The sequence below is a fragment of the Parasteatoda tepidariorum genome, chromosome 4 (assembly GCF_982258835.1).
Source record: "Parasteatoda tepidariorum strain Cologne lab strain chromosome 4, Ptep-v5.0, whole genome shotgun sequence".
In the NCBI taxonomy this organism is placed as follows: domain Eukaryota; kingdom Metazoa; phylum Arthropoda; class Arachnida; order Araneae; family Theridiidae; genus Parasteatoda; species Parasteatoda tepidariorum.
Window position 1 is genome coordinate 7,133,878 of NC_141758.1, and position 16,422 is coordinate 7,150,299.

The 16,422-nt window shown below is 30.6% G+C and overlaps 1 protein-coding gene across 3 annotated transcripts in view; it reads left to right on the forward strand.

The window, feature by feature from the left end:
• The window catches only part of Glut1 (Glucose transporter 1), a 316,432-nt gene that overhangs the window by 171,963 nt on the left and 128,047 nt on the right, over positions 1-16,422 (forward strand). Inside the window, exon 1 of one of the 3 annotated variants that reach the window (XM_043050485.3) lies at positions 13,272-13,763. The exons of 1 other annotated variant lie outside the window; for it this stretch is intronic. In XM_043050485.3, coding sequence (XP_042906419.3) covers positions 13,602-13,763 — 162 coding nt within the window. In that variant the 5' untranslated portion in view covers positions 13,272-13,601. Of the gene's footprint in view, positions 1-13,271; positions 13,764-15,185; positions 15,341-16,422 lie in introns of those variants that run through there. One more of the 3 variants, XM_043050487.3, reaches the window with a different exon arrangement.

The following is a 16,422-nucleotide window of genomic DNA, read 5'->3' on the forward strand; positions in this document are numbered from 1 at the left end:
GCAACTTATCCGGAAAACACTGTTAACGAGAACTTCTTATGTTAATAAGTCCGTCAGGAAAAATATGCTTATCAAAACTACAATTATTAACAGCTATGTTAAAATAATCAATTGTTGAAAGAAAGAACAATTAAATATATTATTTTTACCGGTTCTTAAATTTCTCCAGGTAAGTTCGTTCGTTCGTTGTAATGGAACTGGGCATCTGAGGTCTTACGGCCCTTTTCCCATTCATCCTGAAATTAAACTAAGAAACATACATGACAAAAACAAAGTTTTGGGGAGCAAAATGGAGTACGTGAGATAAAAAGGTAAAATTAAAGTACAATGAGAAAATAAACATTAATGAATATTTCCAGTTTGGAAATACATACAAAAGGGGGGCGAGTTAAAGGAATGTGAGGATGTGTGTATATGTGTAAGTAAGTAGTAAGTGTGTTAAAGTAGAGACCCGGCCGTCCTGGTAATTACCACTAGTGCCGGGTTGCCATTCCGGGTAAGTATCAGCCACGTTAAAAGCATTTCTGCGTTATATTTAATATTTAGTGGTAGTTGTCGTGTGAGATAAAGTAATATTTTTTGAAGTGACTGGTGCACGTTAAATCTGTCGAGTCATAAATTCCTCCACGTTCCCGTAACAAATTATATCTCTGAAGGTACTGGGTTGATCTCCGGTTCAGGTCAAAATTACGATCTGTGGAAGAATGAATGGATGCATCAATAGGCCCACCCTATAAACGGGTGCGACGTATGGCCATAGATGGCGCCACTGGAAAGCAATGACAAACAAACCCTCAGTGCCTTAATGGCCGAAGACAACAACATAATCTCGTAAATTCGAGATTTTTACGAAATATTTTTTCAAAAGTAGTGATTTACGGCTGATAGAATAGAATAAAATTTTTATAAGTATTTTATCAAAAATTAGGGACTTATATACCCATTTTTGTACCTTTCATAGCTCTCTGTTTATGTCTGGTGGTGGATAAAATTATTTTATTTCCAATTTATTAAAGTAGTAATATATTACTCTCGCTATTTTCCGAAATAGGAACTTTCGTACAACTACTATGGAACTTCCGTTCTAGTTGTAGAGGGTATGGATTTATTCATTAAAACTTAAATGTTGCAACCATTAAGCAAGATTTTCCTCTTAAAGTTGGCAGCTGTGCTATTATAATTAAAAAAGAGGCACGAATCTATTAAATTTCTAGTTTTGTTTGTTCTATTTTAACATGAAAAGAAAAAAACATATATTTTTAATTAGTACTAGGAGGCTCCGCCCCCTGCTCGCTAACGCTCGCCAACCCCCGAGAATTGCTACGCAATCCTATGTGGTTCACGCCGTGAACCATGGCTCGCTGCGTACGCTCGCCAATGAACATAATGTTCTAGCACAAAGACATAATATATTATCATCAAAGACGTAGTATTTTATCATCAAAGACATAGTATTGTACTTATGTAGATGAATTCTACCAATGTTCTTATTGGCTTTTAAAAAAGTATATTAGCTATTTAGATTGTACATGGTGAAAAAATCAAAACATTAGCTAAATAAGAAACATATTAGCAAAATAAATTATCAAATATTGCTTCACTAATATTCTGCATTTTAAAGCGTGAAAATTCAATGCATAAATAAATGCGAAATATTAAAAAAATTCAATGCATTCAATACAAACACTTAAACGTTTTTTAGACGTTTAGGTAGCTCCCAGTAGAAAAATATCAATTCAACAGCGGCCTTTGAAAGCATTCTCACTTCAATTAATTAATTAATTCCTAATTGAGTTTAAATTAAATATTGTCATGTTTTTAGTGCATGAATCTGAATTGAACAACCTGATAATGCTCACTCTGGTTATTGTTATCTGGTTGCTCACTACGTGCTCTTGCGCGCCGAATCCAATCAATTAAAAATGAAAACTGTTGCCAGCGCGAGAAAAGAAATATCATCGGTTTTATTGATACATACATACATACGTACGTATTAGCGTTTTATATAATATAGATAGATTCTATTCTTTTTCAGCTTTATTTTCGTTGCTTCAAAAATATCAATAATTTTGAATGGCAGCACGCTTAATATCTTCCTGATATCTGTTTCAAATTATGACAACAACAAAAATACCGTATTTGCTTATCTCAATGATAAAAAGTGAAAATTTACATTTATCTAAATGTTAAAAGATAAACAATAGTGTCACATCTCAGGCTTTTATAAATAAGTAAAACTTCATCCAAACATGACATGCATGTTTTTTTTCTGTGTGCTGTAAGACAAATATTTAATTAACTTATATTGGGTGTGCTCCCTGACTTTGCTGTTGAGTTATTGAGCCTTGCTCTCTGAAGTTCTGACACAGTCGTTCGAAAACAGATAAAAGAGTTAAAATTGTTTTAAACTTAAGAGAAGAGTGGAGATAAACCAACCTTCGTTTTTTTTAAAATTATTTTTATTTATTTATTATTATTAGTATTTTGTTATTAATCAGCGGTTTTGTGTTTAATTAAACTATTTTGAAAACAAATTCTTACTTTTTATACAAAATATTTTCAAACGCTGCACTCTCTCTAATTTTTATTGATTTCTTCAGAGAAATCAAAACTAATATGAAATATACATTTAAAGAATGATGGGCGCATTTTAGGCGAAACAATCAAGCTAAATTCAGTAAGAATGTACCTTAAATTTTAAAAAAAAATCGCGTATTTAATTTTATTATTCTTCGAGATTTTAGCTTTGTTTGTTTTAATTTTTTTGATAGAATTATTTAAAATATTAATAAAAGACCTACAAAGTAAAGAATAATGACGTCACATAAAAACAATGACGTGGATCGTTCAAAAAGTCAACCATCTAACGATTGTTTACTTCTTAAATGAAGGAGTTCGGAGCAAGTTGTAAAAGCTATAGTAGCGAAACTTGTTCGGTGTTATCTTTTCACTTGTTTATAAACAAACATGTATACTACTAGATATGAGAAAATAGTGTTTTTCTTGTCGTTATGCCTTAAGCATTTCACTCTTTTTAGATTTCTTTTTTTGTCTAAAGATCTTTGATAAGAAATTATTTTATCCGTTTTGTGCACTTGTATCCAAAACAGAGAAAATGTTTACATTTAAATAAAATCTTTTTGAAGTATTATCTCCCATTTTTAAACGTACTAAAAATGAGAAAATAACTTTTTATCAAAAATTTGGATGTAGTTCACTCTTTTATAAAATGTATCCTCGTTATTTATATTAATAATAAATAAATAAAAATAAATAGAAAATGCCTTTCTGGAAAAAATACCAGTACCAGATTTGAAAATCACAACACCCGAATTAGAAAAGATGAAGTATAGTAATTTTTACAATTTCTAATCGAGTCTTTGTTATAAAAAAAATAGATTTTTGTTCTCCGCTGTTATTTATCACATTTGAAGTTACAAGCAAAGAGTGTGACATTTTATCACAAAACTTTAAGCAATTCAAGATTAGTGATTTACCATAATTTTCTTTATTAAAAACTTATTTCATTTAGTATGCTAAAAACATTTTAAAAAAAAGGCTCCCTAGCCGAGCGGCCTCTCCGATCGGCTAAACGGTCCGTAGCGTGGAGGTACCGGGTTTGAATTCTACCACAAACTTAGATTCCTCGGTGTAATGTCCTTCCCGGATTTGTGCTACTTTGTTGTTGTTGTTGTAGTTCGTTTACGTCGCACTAAAGCTGCACAATGGGCTATTGGCGACGGTCTGGGAAACATTCCTAAGGATGATCCGAAGACATGCCATCACAATTTTGATCCTCTGCAGAGGGGATGGCACCCCCGCTTCGGTATCCCGACGACCTGCACGCGAAGTTTAGCACTTTACGGTAAAACAGTTTAACGAGGACCCATGCCGCACACCCTTGGTCCCTACGCAGAATGATTCAAGTAGTCCCCCACCCGCACACTAACCGCAGCCAGTTACTTTGTTGATCTGCTGGTAACCGTGTCTTAACGGTCTTTGTTCTACCTCATTTTCAATTTTACTTAAGGGTGCTCCCTGGCCAAGCGGTATCACCCGTCAAACGCTGTGCTAGGCGTGGAGGTGGTGGGTTCGAATCCCGCCGTAGCCCAAGATGTATTCTGCATGATGTCCTTCTGTGAGTTGTCCTTCCACTTGACAAAAGGTACATAGACCTAAAAAAATTGAGCACACAAACCTGCAAATATATGTAATTTCAATAAAGCAATAAAAACTAAAAAGCTTTTAAGCCGTCTTTGTAATCATCACGCTAACCTGCATAGGTATGGGTAAAAAAAAAAGTATGAGTCCTCATTTAAAAAAAAAATCTTTTTGAAGAGTGCAGTGCGAAAGAAAGAAAGCGGAATATCTTGAATCATTTTTTATTAAATGATCAAATTTTCATGTACTAAGACTCAATCTTAATGGCTCGAAAGTTTAATCTTAAATATGTTAATTAATTCATTCAAATCGCCAATAATTGGCAAAGAAAAAAGAAAAAAATTGTGAGCAATCGGTCAAATAGTTCGCGTGAATCAAATTTTAAATATACCTCATAATAACTCCTCATAATAACTCAGAAACTATTCGATCGAATGGACTAAAATGTTTTCATTAAATCAAAAGTTATTCAGGGTTTTCCGTTTTTTTCCCTTCCTTTTTGCGCATTGTTTTTTCTTAAATCAAAATTAATTAAAAAAACTTTTAATCAAAAATTCGGGGGTAACAACAAAAGAGTTTTCTCGTCAATAATCTTTCAGCTTTTCACTATTTTTAAGATTCATACAATCGCCACAAAAACTTCAATTAAAATATTTTTATCCTTTCACCACCTATTTTTTTATCTTTTAATCTTTACGTCTCGTAATTTAATTAATTTATAACAAGCCTACTAAGTACAATTGTAATAGATAAAACACTCAAATCTTTATTGCCTCATTCTTTCTTGACATTTTTTTTCTAGTAATTTTAGACTCTTATTAAGAATTTCCGCTTATCCTTAACACGAAGTTAACAAGAAATCTTATGTCTCCCAATCCCGGGGGAGTTCCTGGAATTTCTTCCTCGAATCCCGTAATCAAATAAATTGATAAAATTACCAAGAGACCAGTAATTCGATATGAAGAGCTATAATTACATTAGAGACTTCTTATTAACTGTGAACCGCGTCTGAATATTATCTTCGTCAAGATCAAATATCAGATTCGTCGTTTACAGATTCATAAAAATTCCACTTTTCTTTCTTTTCTTTTCTTTTTTTTTGTTCTGCAGAAAAGAAGAGGCTTTATGAAATATTTTATTTGTTTATTTTTCTTTTCCTTTAATCACTTAACCTTTTCCTTTTTCCATTATTATCATTTTTTAAGCTCTTTCTCAATGTACCATGAAAGAGTAATGTACTCACCATTCTTTATTAGAAAGTCAGATCGAGTTTTTATAACCATCGTTGAACAGTAGACATAATGTTTTGGGCTTACGACTGCCAATGTTCAACTCTGTAGACATGTCATTTTGAACCCACTCCAGAAGACGAGGGAAATCCTGGATCAAGTATTGGGGGAAATGTGCCTTCGTGGGGGAACTTTTTGGTGGAACGAACCCCCATTTGCGTTACATCGAGAGGAAAACCACGAATTTCTCCCAGAGATAGCCTGATGGCAGGGGGGCTCAAACCATGATCCGCCTACCTATGAGGATATTTCACGTCAGCATTGTGATTGGTGCGAGCCGAGTGCGGAATTCGTAACAACCAGCCATTGCTGGGATTCGAACCCGGGTTAAGTCGCTATCTTTGAGCTACTTATGTTTGGTTTAAAGATTTTGAAGTCAAATTTTTCAATTTTGCAGTTCTGTACATATATTGTAGTTTGTTTTGTAGTTTTGTACGTATTTCTTTAATGAAACTATTATATTCCATTCTACGCATGCATTACCATAAACGTTATAATTATTAAATATTTAATAAATATTGGAAAAATAATAACAAGTGCCATTTTACCAATGAAGGAAACCAGTCACACCACATTCATTGGGCAAGTAATACAAAGTTATAAAATGTTATAAGCATGATGTATAGTTATAAAATGTTACGTTGAAACTAACACAACCCCCCCCCCAAAAATACATTCAAACACAATATGATGTACAGTGCTCAAAATGAAAGACGGATCATCCTGAATAACTTCTGATCTAATGATCAGATCTTCATATTCTAGAACTCAATCTTAATGAGTTAACCTCAAATATTCAGTCAATATGCAATTAAAATTGGATTTCGCAAGAACTATTCGACCAATTTCGCTCAAATTTTGTATTTTGCCTTTTGAAGTGACATTCTTTAAAATAAGGTAAGAAAATGAATACCTTACGATTTTTTTTGATTATTATTAAATAAAATAATAATAAATAATTTCTTAAAGCTCTATTTTACATGGAACTATATCTTAGAATAAATAAATTTAATAATTGTGTGCAAAATTTTTTCAATTCGCTTAATAGCTCTTGAGATAGGGTGAAATGCGCAAAGGGTGAAAATAACATTAAGGGACCCAAACTTTGGATCGCTATTAGGACCCTAAACTATTAGGACCCTATTTCGCAGGTTGTGACATTCCCCCCTTTATTTTGAGAGTTAAAATCCAAATGGATTGAAAGCAACGTTTTTTTTCAGAGAAAGTTTTTATGTATTATTTTCTGTCTGTCTTAAAATATCGTCCACACTAATTAATTGGCGTAAACGAGGTGACTCCCCTCAAACCATTAAAATTCAAACCTAGAACGTGAAGATCCGATTATTGGATCAAAAGTTAGTCAGAACGGTCTGTTTACTTTTTTATTTTTTTTTCGCACTGAACAGTTTGACCATTTACAATAGGAAAAATGAATTAGATCATAATCTAATCATAGATTTATGGGATAAATGTTAAGTACCTATATCTAAATCCAACCCAAAAATGTAGAATGAAAACAGATGAAGGTAAAAAAAAAAAAAGAAGAAGGTTGCATAACAGTCTCCATGATGTCCTGTTGTGTTTCTTTAACTTTATTTATTTTCATTCGACATTTGTGGATTTCATTCAGATATAGGTATTTAAATTTTATGAATTACTTATTTCAAATCTTAAATTGTATTCTCAGAAAAATTTTGGGCGTATGCTGCATCGACACTATTCCGGGTTTCAATTGGACTTTAATTCATCTTTTTACTAATCATTTTAACAGCTTTTTATGTAATTTCAGATCTCTCAATATTAATTTTTTTGATTTTGTGCTATATCAATAACTAAGCAATGATTTTTTGTACTGTTTGAAAGAAAAACAACGAATTTTTAATTTTGATTTCGTACGTGCTGTTATTTTTTGGTACAAACCCCGAGAATTTGGGTTTATTGTTAAACATTAACAAGGTGCGCTTAGGGCTAAATACATTTTTTACAACGTGACTATCAAGCTTTTTAAATACACGTTTCGCTCTATGTCTATTTTCTTAAAATTGTGGTTTGTGCTATACGCGTTTTGTGCTTCGTCCATTTCCTTAAATACGCGCTTTGTGCTGTACCCATTCTCTTAAATACGCCAATTGTGCTATGTCCACTTTCTTAAATAAGGGTTTTGTGCTATGTCTATTTCCTTAAATAAGCGTTTTGAGCTAAGTTCTAAACTGACAATCTTATTGCCTCCGATTTTAATGCTGTTTTGAAAAGGAAAAATGGACACAAAAATTTTTCTCACCCAACAATATTAAATTCTTATATCTTTAACTTAATTGAAATCTTTAACTTAATTGAAACTGACTAATTAAAAAATTTTTAGCGTTTATTCGATTTTTATCTCATCACCATCATGGCGCTACAGCCCTTGCAGAGTCCTGGCTTCATTATTTTCTGTGGTTCGACTTTTTCTTATAGCTGTGAAATTTAAGCGATTTCAAGTTCTCTTGTACCTGGTTCTAGGACTTTATCTAGATCTTGACTTTCCTGATTTTCTATTTATTAATCTTTTAACTCTTCTATCTATACTTAGGATATATCCAAGCCGTCGGATTATTTTTATTCTAATAGTTGATACTGTGATCCTATTAATATTAATTCCAAGTTTCCATATTATTATTAATTTTATTAAAATACTATCCGATTTCTAAATTAGCAATTCATTAAAATCTGGCTTCAGTAATAACAACGCTTAACGAAAATTTTAAACTTTTCTGCTACATTATTTAAAAACATGGTCAAAGTGGCAATCTCCCCTTTCGCAAATATATTCTTTTCTAAATTATATGGTTATTATTGGAATTCAATGAACAAAACTATTTGTCTTCGTCCCTAAGTATAATAATATCTAATAAAGAGATCCCAAACCTTTCCTCCGCTTAAACTGGAGAACATGTGTGAAAATTATCATGTGATGCTGAGAAAGATAGACCCCCCGATCAAAGTGGGAGGGGGGTTGAAAAATAAAGATTTTTGAAGGGGTAATGAAAGGAATGTCGGCCGGATTTCTTTGTCTAGATAAGGGGGAACACCCTGATGTGATTTTGATACCCTTCTAATGATGCCGGATGTAATGTAATTATACTACTAAGGATTCCATGCTGGCTTTCGTCTCAATTGATACTTTTGAAAAGCTCGATGAGTTTTAGTTATTATTTTTTCTCTCGTATAACCTCTAAATGTATATTTCAAAGCTTCTTTTAAAAGTTATATTTGATGTGATGTATCATGCCAGACGAACGAACACTTATTTTATGTTTTGGAGTTCATTTTAGCATTTTAATTGTCGAAATACGCCGTTTCTTCTTTCTAAGGAAATCAGCTTTTTACACTATGTCAATCAATGAAGAAACAGCTCTCAATTGAGAATTTTCGGCCAGTTAGAAAGCGTGGTGCGGAGAGCAGGAACTTGTTTTCCCAAACTAAACTGTGGTGGCGTAGTGCACATATGAATCGATATTCATCACACTATCAGGCTTTTCTGCCCAGAGTGGGTCAAGGCCTTCTGCTGAAGATCACTTCCAGGACAATTTTAACCTGTTCTCTTAGTAGTCTTTAACAACAATCACTCTAAATCTGATGCCACAGATTCGAGCCATAGTTGTTGTTGTTGGTAATCATGCACTTATGTGAATAAAAGGTAGAAGAGGTAAGTATTGTTTACTTTTCCAGCGTGACCTAGTACTACCTAGTGTGACTTACTCAATGAATTGAAGCATTTACTAAAAATTTCAGATTGCCTTTTAAAATACGAGTTTATTATTAAATAAACATAATTAGTAAAAATAAGTGAATGCTTTTAACAAGACAGGTGAGTAGTGGAGAGAAACTTATTAAAAGTTATACATTAATAATTAAACGGCGCCATCTATTGACTTAAATAATAAACAGTGAATCATTGAGTTGGAGGATTAGTGATGAAATATCTATTTTATAACAGTTTTGGCCTTCGCTTCTATTTCGACTATCGAAGATCTTTGGCACAAAGACTTTTTTAATCGATTTTTTCATTTAATTGAATTCAAGAGCAGCTGGCGCTGACGTCATAAGGTCACATGTATGGCTCTTCTTCTTCTTGAAGTGCAAGTACCCAATTGCAAAAGGTTTAAAAAATTTGGATATCAATTTAAATATGTTTATAATAGAAAAAAATTTGTATAAGATAATATCATAGAATTCGTTAATATAAGATACCCCTTTTAAAGATGATAAGCCTTTCATTTGAAAGGATATTTAAAACCAAAAAGAGTAATAATAGCTGATAATACTAAGAATGGAAGCCAATGAAGTAAATATGACTGCAAAACAGTACCTTGATATCTTAATTAATTTTATGCTGATGACAGTCATAATTATCAGGATCTTATATGAGTAAACTAGATCAACCACCTGATTTTCAGAAGAAAAAAAATACACCGACAACGATAAAAAATAGTTTTATGGTATTTATTTCGTTTTATAAAGAGAAATAAAAATAACATTTTATGGAAACAGTGACTGTTTAATCTCCCCTCCCCCATTGTAACAATGATTCTTTTGATTAATAATGATTTATTTATGAAATTTATTTGCTAAAGTTGACAAAAAAATGTGTTTTTTGTTTATGGATGTCACGCACTATTAAAATTGCCCGAGTATATCTAGATTATCAAATACCGAGTATATGCAGAATTTTATTTAAATGTTCGATGACCGCTGACCAGTTGAAGGTCGGGGAGTGGTTGTAAAGAAAAGAACCTTTCTTGATGAAGCAGTTCTAGTATTACAGATTTAATTCTTTATCATTTGACATTTTAATATTCAATTACGAAATAATTGAATTCTCTATAAATAAATTTTACCCGCGGGAAGGTTTTAATTTTCATTCCCATTAAACTTGGAATCGAAGAAATTCAATTAATAAAAAGGATACATTTTAATTTATACTTTCCTCTTTTGAATATATAATACCAACTCCGGAACCTGGCTTTTCACAAATAAAAAAATGCGACATAATTGCTTAAGTGAAAATAAAGAAAATAAATATTTGTTGACTTACAGTTAATACTCTACTATTATTATTATTTTGTGAACAGAGGGATATGGTATTATAAGTACCTTACTAAATACTTATTATACTATATCCTTATCATACTATATACTTTTTAATATTTTAATAAAATCAATATAATGTGCGATTAATTTTTGGGTGATTAAAAATTGCAATATTGAGGAATGAAGCTTTTTTCATTTTCAAACCATAAAATATTAGTTTGCACGTAAAATTTATAGAGCATTCAAAATTCATTTTAAGCAAATGAAGGAAGCAATTCATCATAATGTATAAAATCATTAATCATGAATTAAAAAAAAATATTAATTATTCAAAGTACTTGAGATGCAGTCGGGCCTTTCGAGAGGAGCAAAAAGTGCACATTTCTGATCTTCAAAAGAAAAAAAAAAGATGAAAGCATCTTAGAAATGATAAAGTAATTACAAAAATAAAGAAGTTCTCGAACTTTCAAGAGAAGAAAATCTTTAATTACCCATTGGAGTAAATATTCGCGGTAAAAATGTATTTGCTTCCAAACGAACAACTCTTATCTACTTTACGTAATGCATCCAGAAATATTATTCCCTTTTTTTCTTCCTTCTTTCGAGAGAATAAAAGGGGAAAAATATAAATAAAAGCAGAAAGTCCCATTCTTTTTCGTAAAAGAATTTCTGAATCGATGAAGGAGAAACGAAGAATTATACTCTAACTTCTTTTCGCTTTTTGGATTCAGGAAGAAACTAAATAATTCTTAAATAAAAAAATAAAAAAAAGAGGAATTGGTGTGTGCCTCGTGAAATAATTCACTAGTTAGGGACGTGCTTCGAAGTCTAATAAGTCGTCGCGGGATATCTTCAAGTTCATTGTCGTTTGACGTAAAAGAAAACAAAAGAACAGCCTTCTGGGAATTAAGAATTCAAAGGAACTAAAAATAGAAACGATCAGTAATACAATATAGCCTGTTGATTGTTTTTTTTTTCCAATTGAGGAAAGATGGTCACATTTAATACTTATATTTTAGTGAACATGATTTATTTTATTTTCAGTTTTAGTATTAAAATTTAAATGAAAATATTTTAATAGTACATTATAAATTCCAGTACTATTTTTATACATTATAAATTCTTCGTTAAAGTTCGATATGAACTTCAGTACACCGGAACGTTAGTACATCCCTATTATTCCAGTTATGAATAGTACTTTATGTGTTGTATGAATAGTACTTTATGTGTATACTTTATGTGTTATGACTAGTACTTTATGTACTTTATGTGTTATAGTATATTTTTACCAAGCTAAGTAAGCCAGAATTAATGTAGTACATTAACAAATAGTTTGTTGTGAATTCCAGCATGACCTTAAAACGTTAACAAGAAGTGCGTTAAGGATTGTATTTTAATTTTCTTCCATATAAATATTCAAGTCGAAACTAAATAATAAATAAAATATAAAAAAAGACAAATTGCTCTGTTCTTTTTTAAATAATTCTCGATTTAGGAAAGTGCACTTCGAAGTCGTCGCGGAATATGTTTCAGTCCATTTTCTTTTGACGGAAAAAAATAAATAAAAGGATAGACCTTCTGTGAATTAAAAATTCAAAGAAACTTAAAATTAAAACCATCAGTAATACTGCTTTTTATCTAATCGAGGAAATATGGTCCCCTTTAATATTTATGTTTCAGTGAAAATTATTTATTTAAAGTTGTAACATTAAAATTTGAATTAAAATATAATGAATATTAGTACTATTTCAGTGTAATATAAAATCCCGTATTTCTCTAGTGCATCGTGAATACCAGCACCCTTGAAAGTTCAAAAATTGCATCGTACTATTATTCCATAGCTTTACGAACAGTATGTTGGGAAATCCAAAATTAATCTAGTACATTAAGGAATAGTTTTTTAAGAGTTTTTGCTTAACATTGCCGAGAAGCATGTTATGAATTGCATTCCAAGTTGTTGTCTAAGAAAGAATCTAAATGATAATTAAATAAAATATAAAAAAGACGAAATGATGTGGTCTTTGTCCAATAATCCTCCCGTTACGACTTGTTTTCGCTGCTTTGTCATCTGAGATAAAAAATAAGACGATAGAGCAGACGATTTTTAGTTATATAAATTCAGAATTCAGGGAAACTAAATATAGAAACGATAAATAATACAATATAGTCTGTTAACTTATTTTTTTCAACTGAGGAAAGATGATCCCCTTCACTATTTAATCTTTAGTGAAAATGAGTTATTTAAAATTTTAGCATCAAAATTGGTCTGGTTTTTAGTACTACTTTATGCAATCCTGTATTATTTTAAAACGTTAATGAATTATAGATTATGAATTATATTACTCTAGTACGTAACGATTGCAAATTTCTTTATAAATGTAAAATAAAAAAAATTAAAAACGCGAACTGCTATGCTTCGTGAATTAATAGTTTAGATAAAGAGTTTACAAAGTAAAAATATCATACTGATAAAAGTGATTGCTAAAGATTATCAATTTCCTTCCTAGTTTTAAGATAGTTACGGAAGTACACTCGTTATTATATGTAGGTCATTATCTAATCAGTCATTATGTTTTATTAGAATAGAAAGAAAAATGGATGTGCCAACTTGTTGAAGTTAAATAGGAAACGATAATAAATAGAATTTTGAATGACATATCATTCTGTGTAAATGTTACATAACAAAGAACTAAAATAAAATAAACCACGTGCTAGCGACTGATAAAGGTAGAATGCGTTTTTCAAAACGATTTCGAGCGACACTTTTAATCAAGAATTACTTCTAAAATTACTTTTGTACATTTTATAATGATTCATGTTTTTTCTTCATGCAACTTAAAAATTATTGGAATTTCTTAAGTTAGGTGAACAAGTCAAAACATTCCATATCATTTGCAAGAAAATGAATTTTGGAATTGATTTAAAAATCGTTTGCAATTGCGGATTTTGTTAAAAACTCTTTTGAAAGTGAATAAACAATGAAATTGGTTAAATACCTTTTATAAATTAGTTATTGTGAAATTTGATCATACTGGTGCCGATTAAAGTATCGTTTTTAATCTATAAGTACAGAGTGCCATGGATATGAACAAAGAGAATATTTCAATAAAAAACTCTGGTGATAGACCGAGATACCAATCAACTGATTCAAAAGAATCAAAATATGAATCAAGAGTTATTATTAATATGGATGCCAATGAGAAAAACATTAAAAATCAGAAAAATAATCTCCAAAAAGCTGTAAGTATGTTTTAAAAACACCTATTATGTATATTGTATTTAAAAACTACTATAAATTGAGTTTGTTACTATGTGTGGGAAATTATAAAGTCCAAAAATGTGACATTTAATATATTTTTTATTCAAAAAGTTCTAAGTTTATTTCCTTTTAAAGAACTATAGAGGTTTTGGAGACCTGCTTGGATTTGATTTGCAAAAATTTGCAAAATACGGGAGCTTATTTTGATGTAATTCTGGAATGTATTTTAATGCATCTAATTCTGAGATGTTGCAAATTGAGGAGGCCTCATGTTAAATAGACATAGGAAATTATTAGTATCGCGATTTTGCTTAGGATTTTCCTTAGGAAATTATTAGTATTATTAAATAATTAGTATAGGAAATTATTAGTATTAGGAAATTATTAGTATTATTAAATTAAATAATTTTAAAAATTAACTCTTTTTCTAATTATCAAAATTTCTTTTTTTTAAAAAAAAACCTACAGTATCTAAAACGGTTGTGGCTTAGAGGATAGAGAGAGATGATCTCGGTTTGAATCCCAGCCATGGCTGGTCGATATGAATTCCACACCCAGCTCGTACCTCTCACTGAGCTAACTTAAAATATCATCAGTGGTAGATGAATCAAGGGTTAGAATCCCCTTGGCATCAGGCTAACTGTAGGAAGTTTTCGTGGTTTTTCCTCTCCATGTAACGCAAATTCTCTTTAGTCTCATCAAAGAGTCCAAATCAAATTTCACCCAGCACTTGATCCAGGAGTTCTCTTGTCTTCTGGTTAGGGTTTAAAATGACACGGCTAAGAAATTGAGCATACAAATATATAATTAAGTGCAAACTCAAGTTGGGTCGGCAGCTCAACGACGGTTATAAATTAAAGTAAAATCTACAAGATCAAACTTTTAACTATTTAAATTTGGAGTCAAGCAGCGTCAAATTCCGACACCTGGAAAAATACCTTCGACTCAGATTCATCAGTTTTGACGTCAAAGTGTTAAAACTGCACGATGATGGACGAAAATTTTGAAGTTCTATCCTAGCGTGTTATTTTATTTTATCACCGGCATCTGTAAATATGACACGGCTAAGAAATTGAGCATACAAATATATAATTAAGTGCAAACTCAAGTTGGGTCGGCAGCTCAACGACGGTTATAAATTAAAGTAAAATCTACAAGATCAAACTTTTAACTATTTAAATTTGGAGTCAAGCAGCGTCAAATTCCGACACCTGGAAAAATACCTTCGACTCAGATTCATCAGTTTTGACGTCAAAGTGTTAAAACTGCACGATGATGGACGACAATTTTGAAGTTCTATCCTAGCGTGTTATTTTATTTTATCACCGGCATCTGTAAATATAAACATCATCTAATCTCTGAAGCTGCTCAAACATTGAAACTTCACGTGGTGTATGTTTAGAAACTCGCGCAGATTAAGGAAGGCAGACTTAAGAAAGAGTAATAAAGTTTGTTTTCTAAAAATGCATTCCTTTCACCAAATAGTCTTTTTGCTTTTTAATTTATGATAAAATGCTGAAACAAACATTCGCTAGAAATGAAAACTCCTTTACTGAAAGTAAGTTAATTTTATTGTTTTATCTGCCAATAATATATATTCAAAAACAAATCTAAAAAAATTTAAAAATATATATATTAAAGAGTCGAAAAACAAAAATATGAAAAAATATAATTTCTTCGTCAGCTCACACTATTATATCCGCAAAGTTATTAGGTTTTTGACTGTTAAAAACATGTTAACTTTTAATATGTTTTAGCAGTCAATAACCAAAAAAAACATCTAACTTTTAAGTTAAACTCATAATTAATCACTGTTAATTGCTATTGTTATTTATTAATATAATAATATTTATTGGGAAAATCTGACTGAAATTTCCACTTTGAAACCAACGCCTTTAAATTTCTGCTATTTTATGTACAATTTGAAGTGTTTTAATCCTTTATTTTTTTTACTTCCATTTCAGTCAAACAACTCATAGTTTATTAATAGTTTTTAAGCCCTAATTTTATAATATTTCATTGTAGTGTAGCATTTATTTAGGTTTTAATTCAGTAATAATATTATTAAATCATCTTAATATTATTTAATGTCCTATCGGTGATTTATCTTCACTAGGAAATTACTAGTATCACGACCTTGTGATGCCCTAGTGGCCTTTCTTTTTTTTAAACAAAGTTAGTTTACAAAAGCGTTTGATCATGATCATACTAAAGTGTAATATATTTTACGTTTGGAACAGTAAAGCCGGTTCTTATGCTATTTAACTTCATACCTTTATTTAATGAGAATTATACCGTTATTTAATGTTATTTAACTTCGAGCCATTATTTAATGAGCTTTATACCGTTATTTAACTTAGAACCGTTATTTAATAAAAACATTTGATTTAATCTTATGTTATAATTTTTTCATTATATCATTATTATTATTTTGCAATGAATTATTTCCATTTAATAACAATTTCCTGTCATAATTGAAATCTTTTAATGCTAGAAACATTTCTTTAGTTATTTATTTTACGACTCTTATTTTACGAAGCTTTTAAGTGTCAAGATTTTTTGCAACAACTCAACATTTCCTCATAACAATCAAATTACAATTTTTTTTAAGCGAAAGAAAACAGTCATTATTTTTAAAGA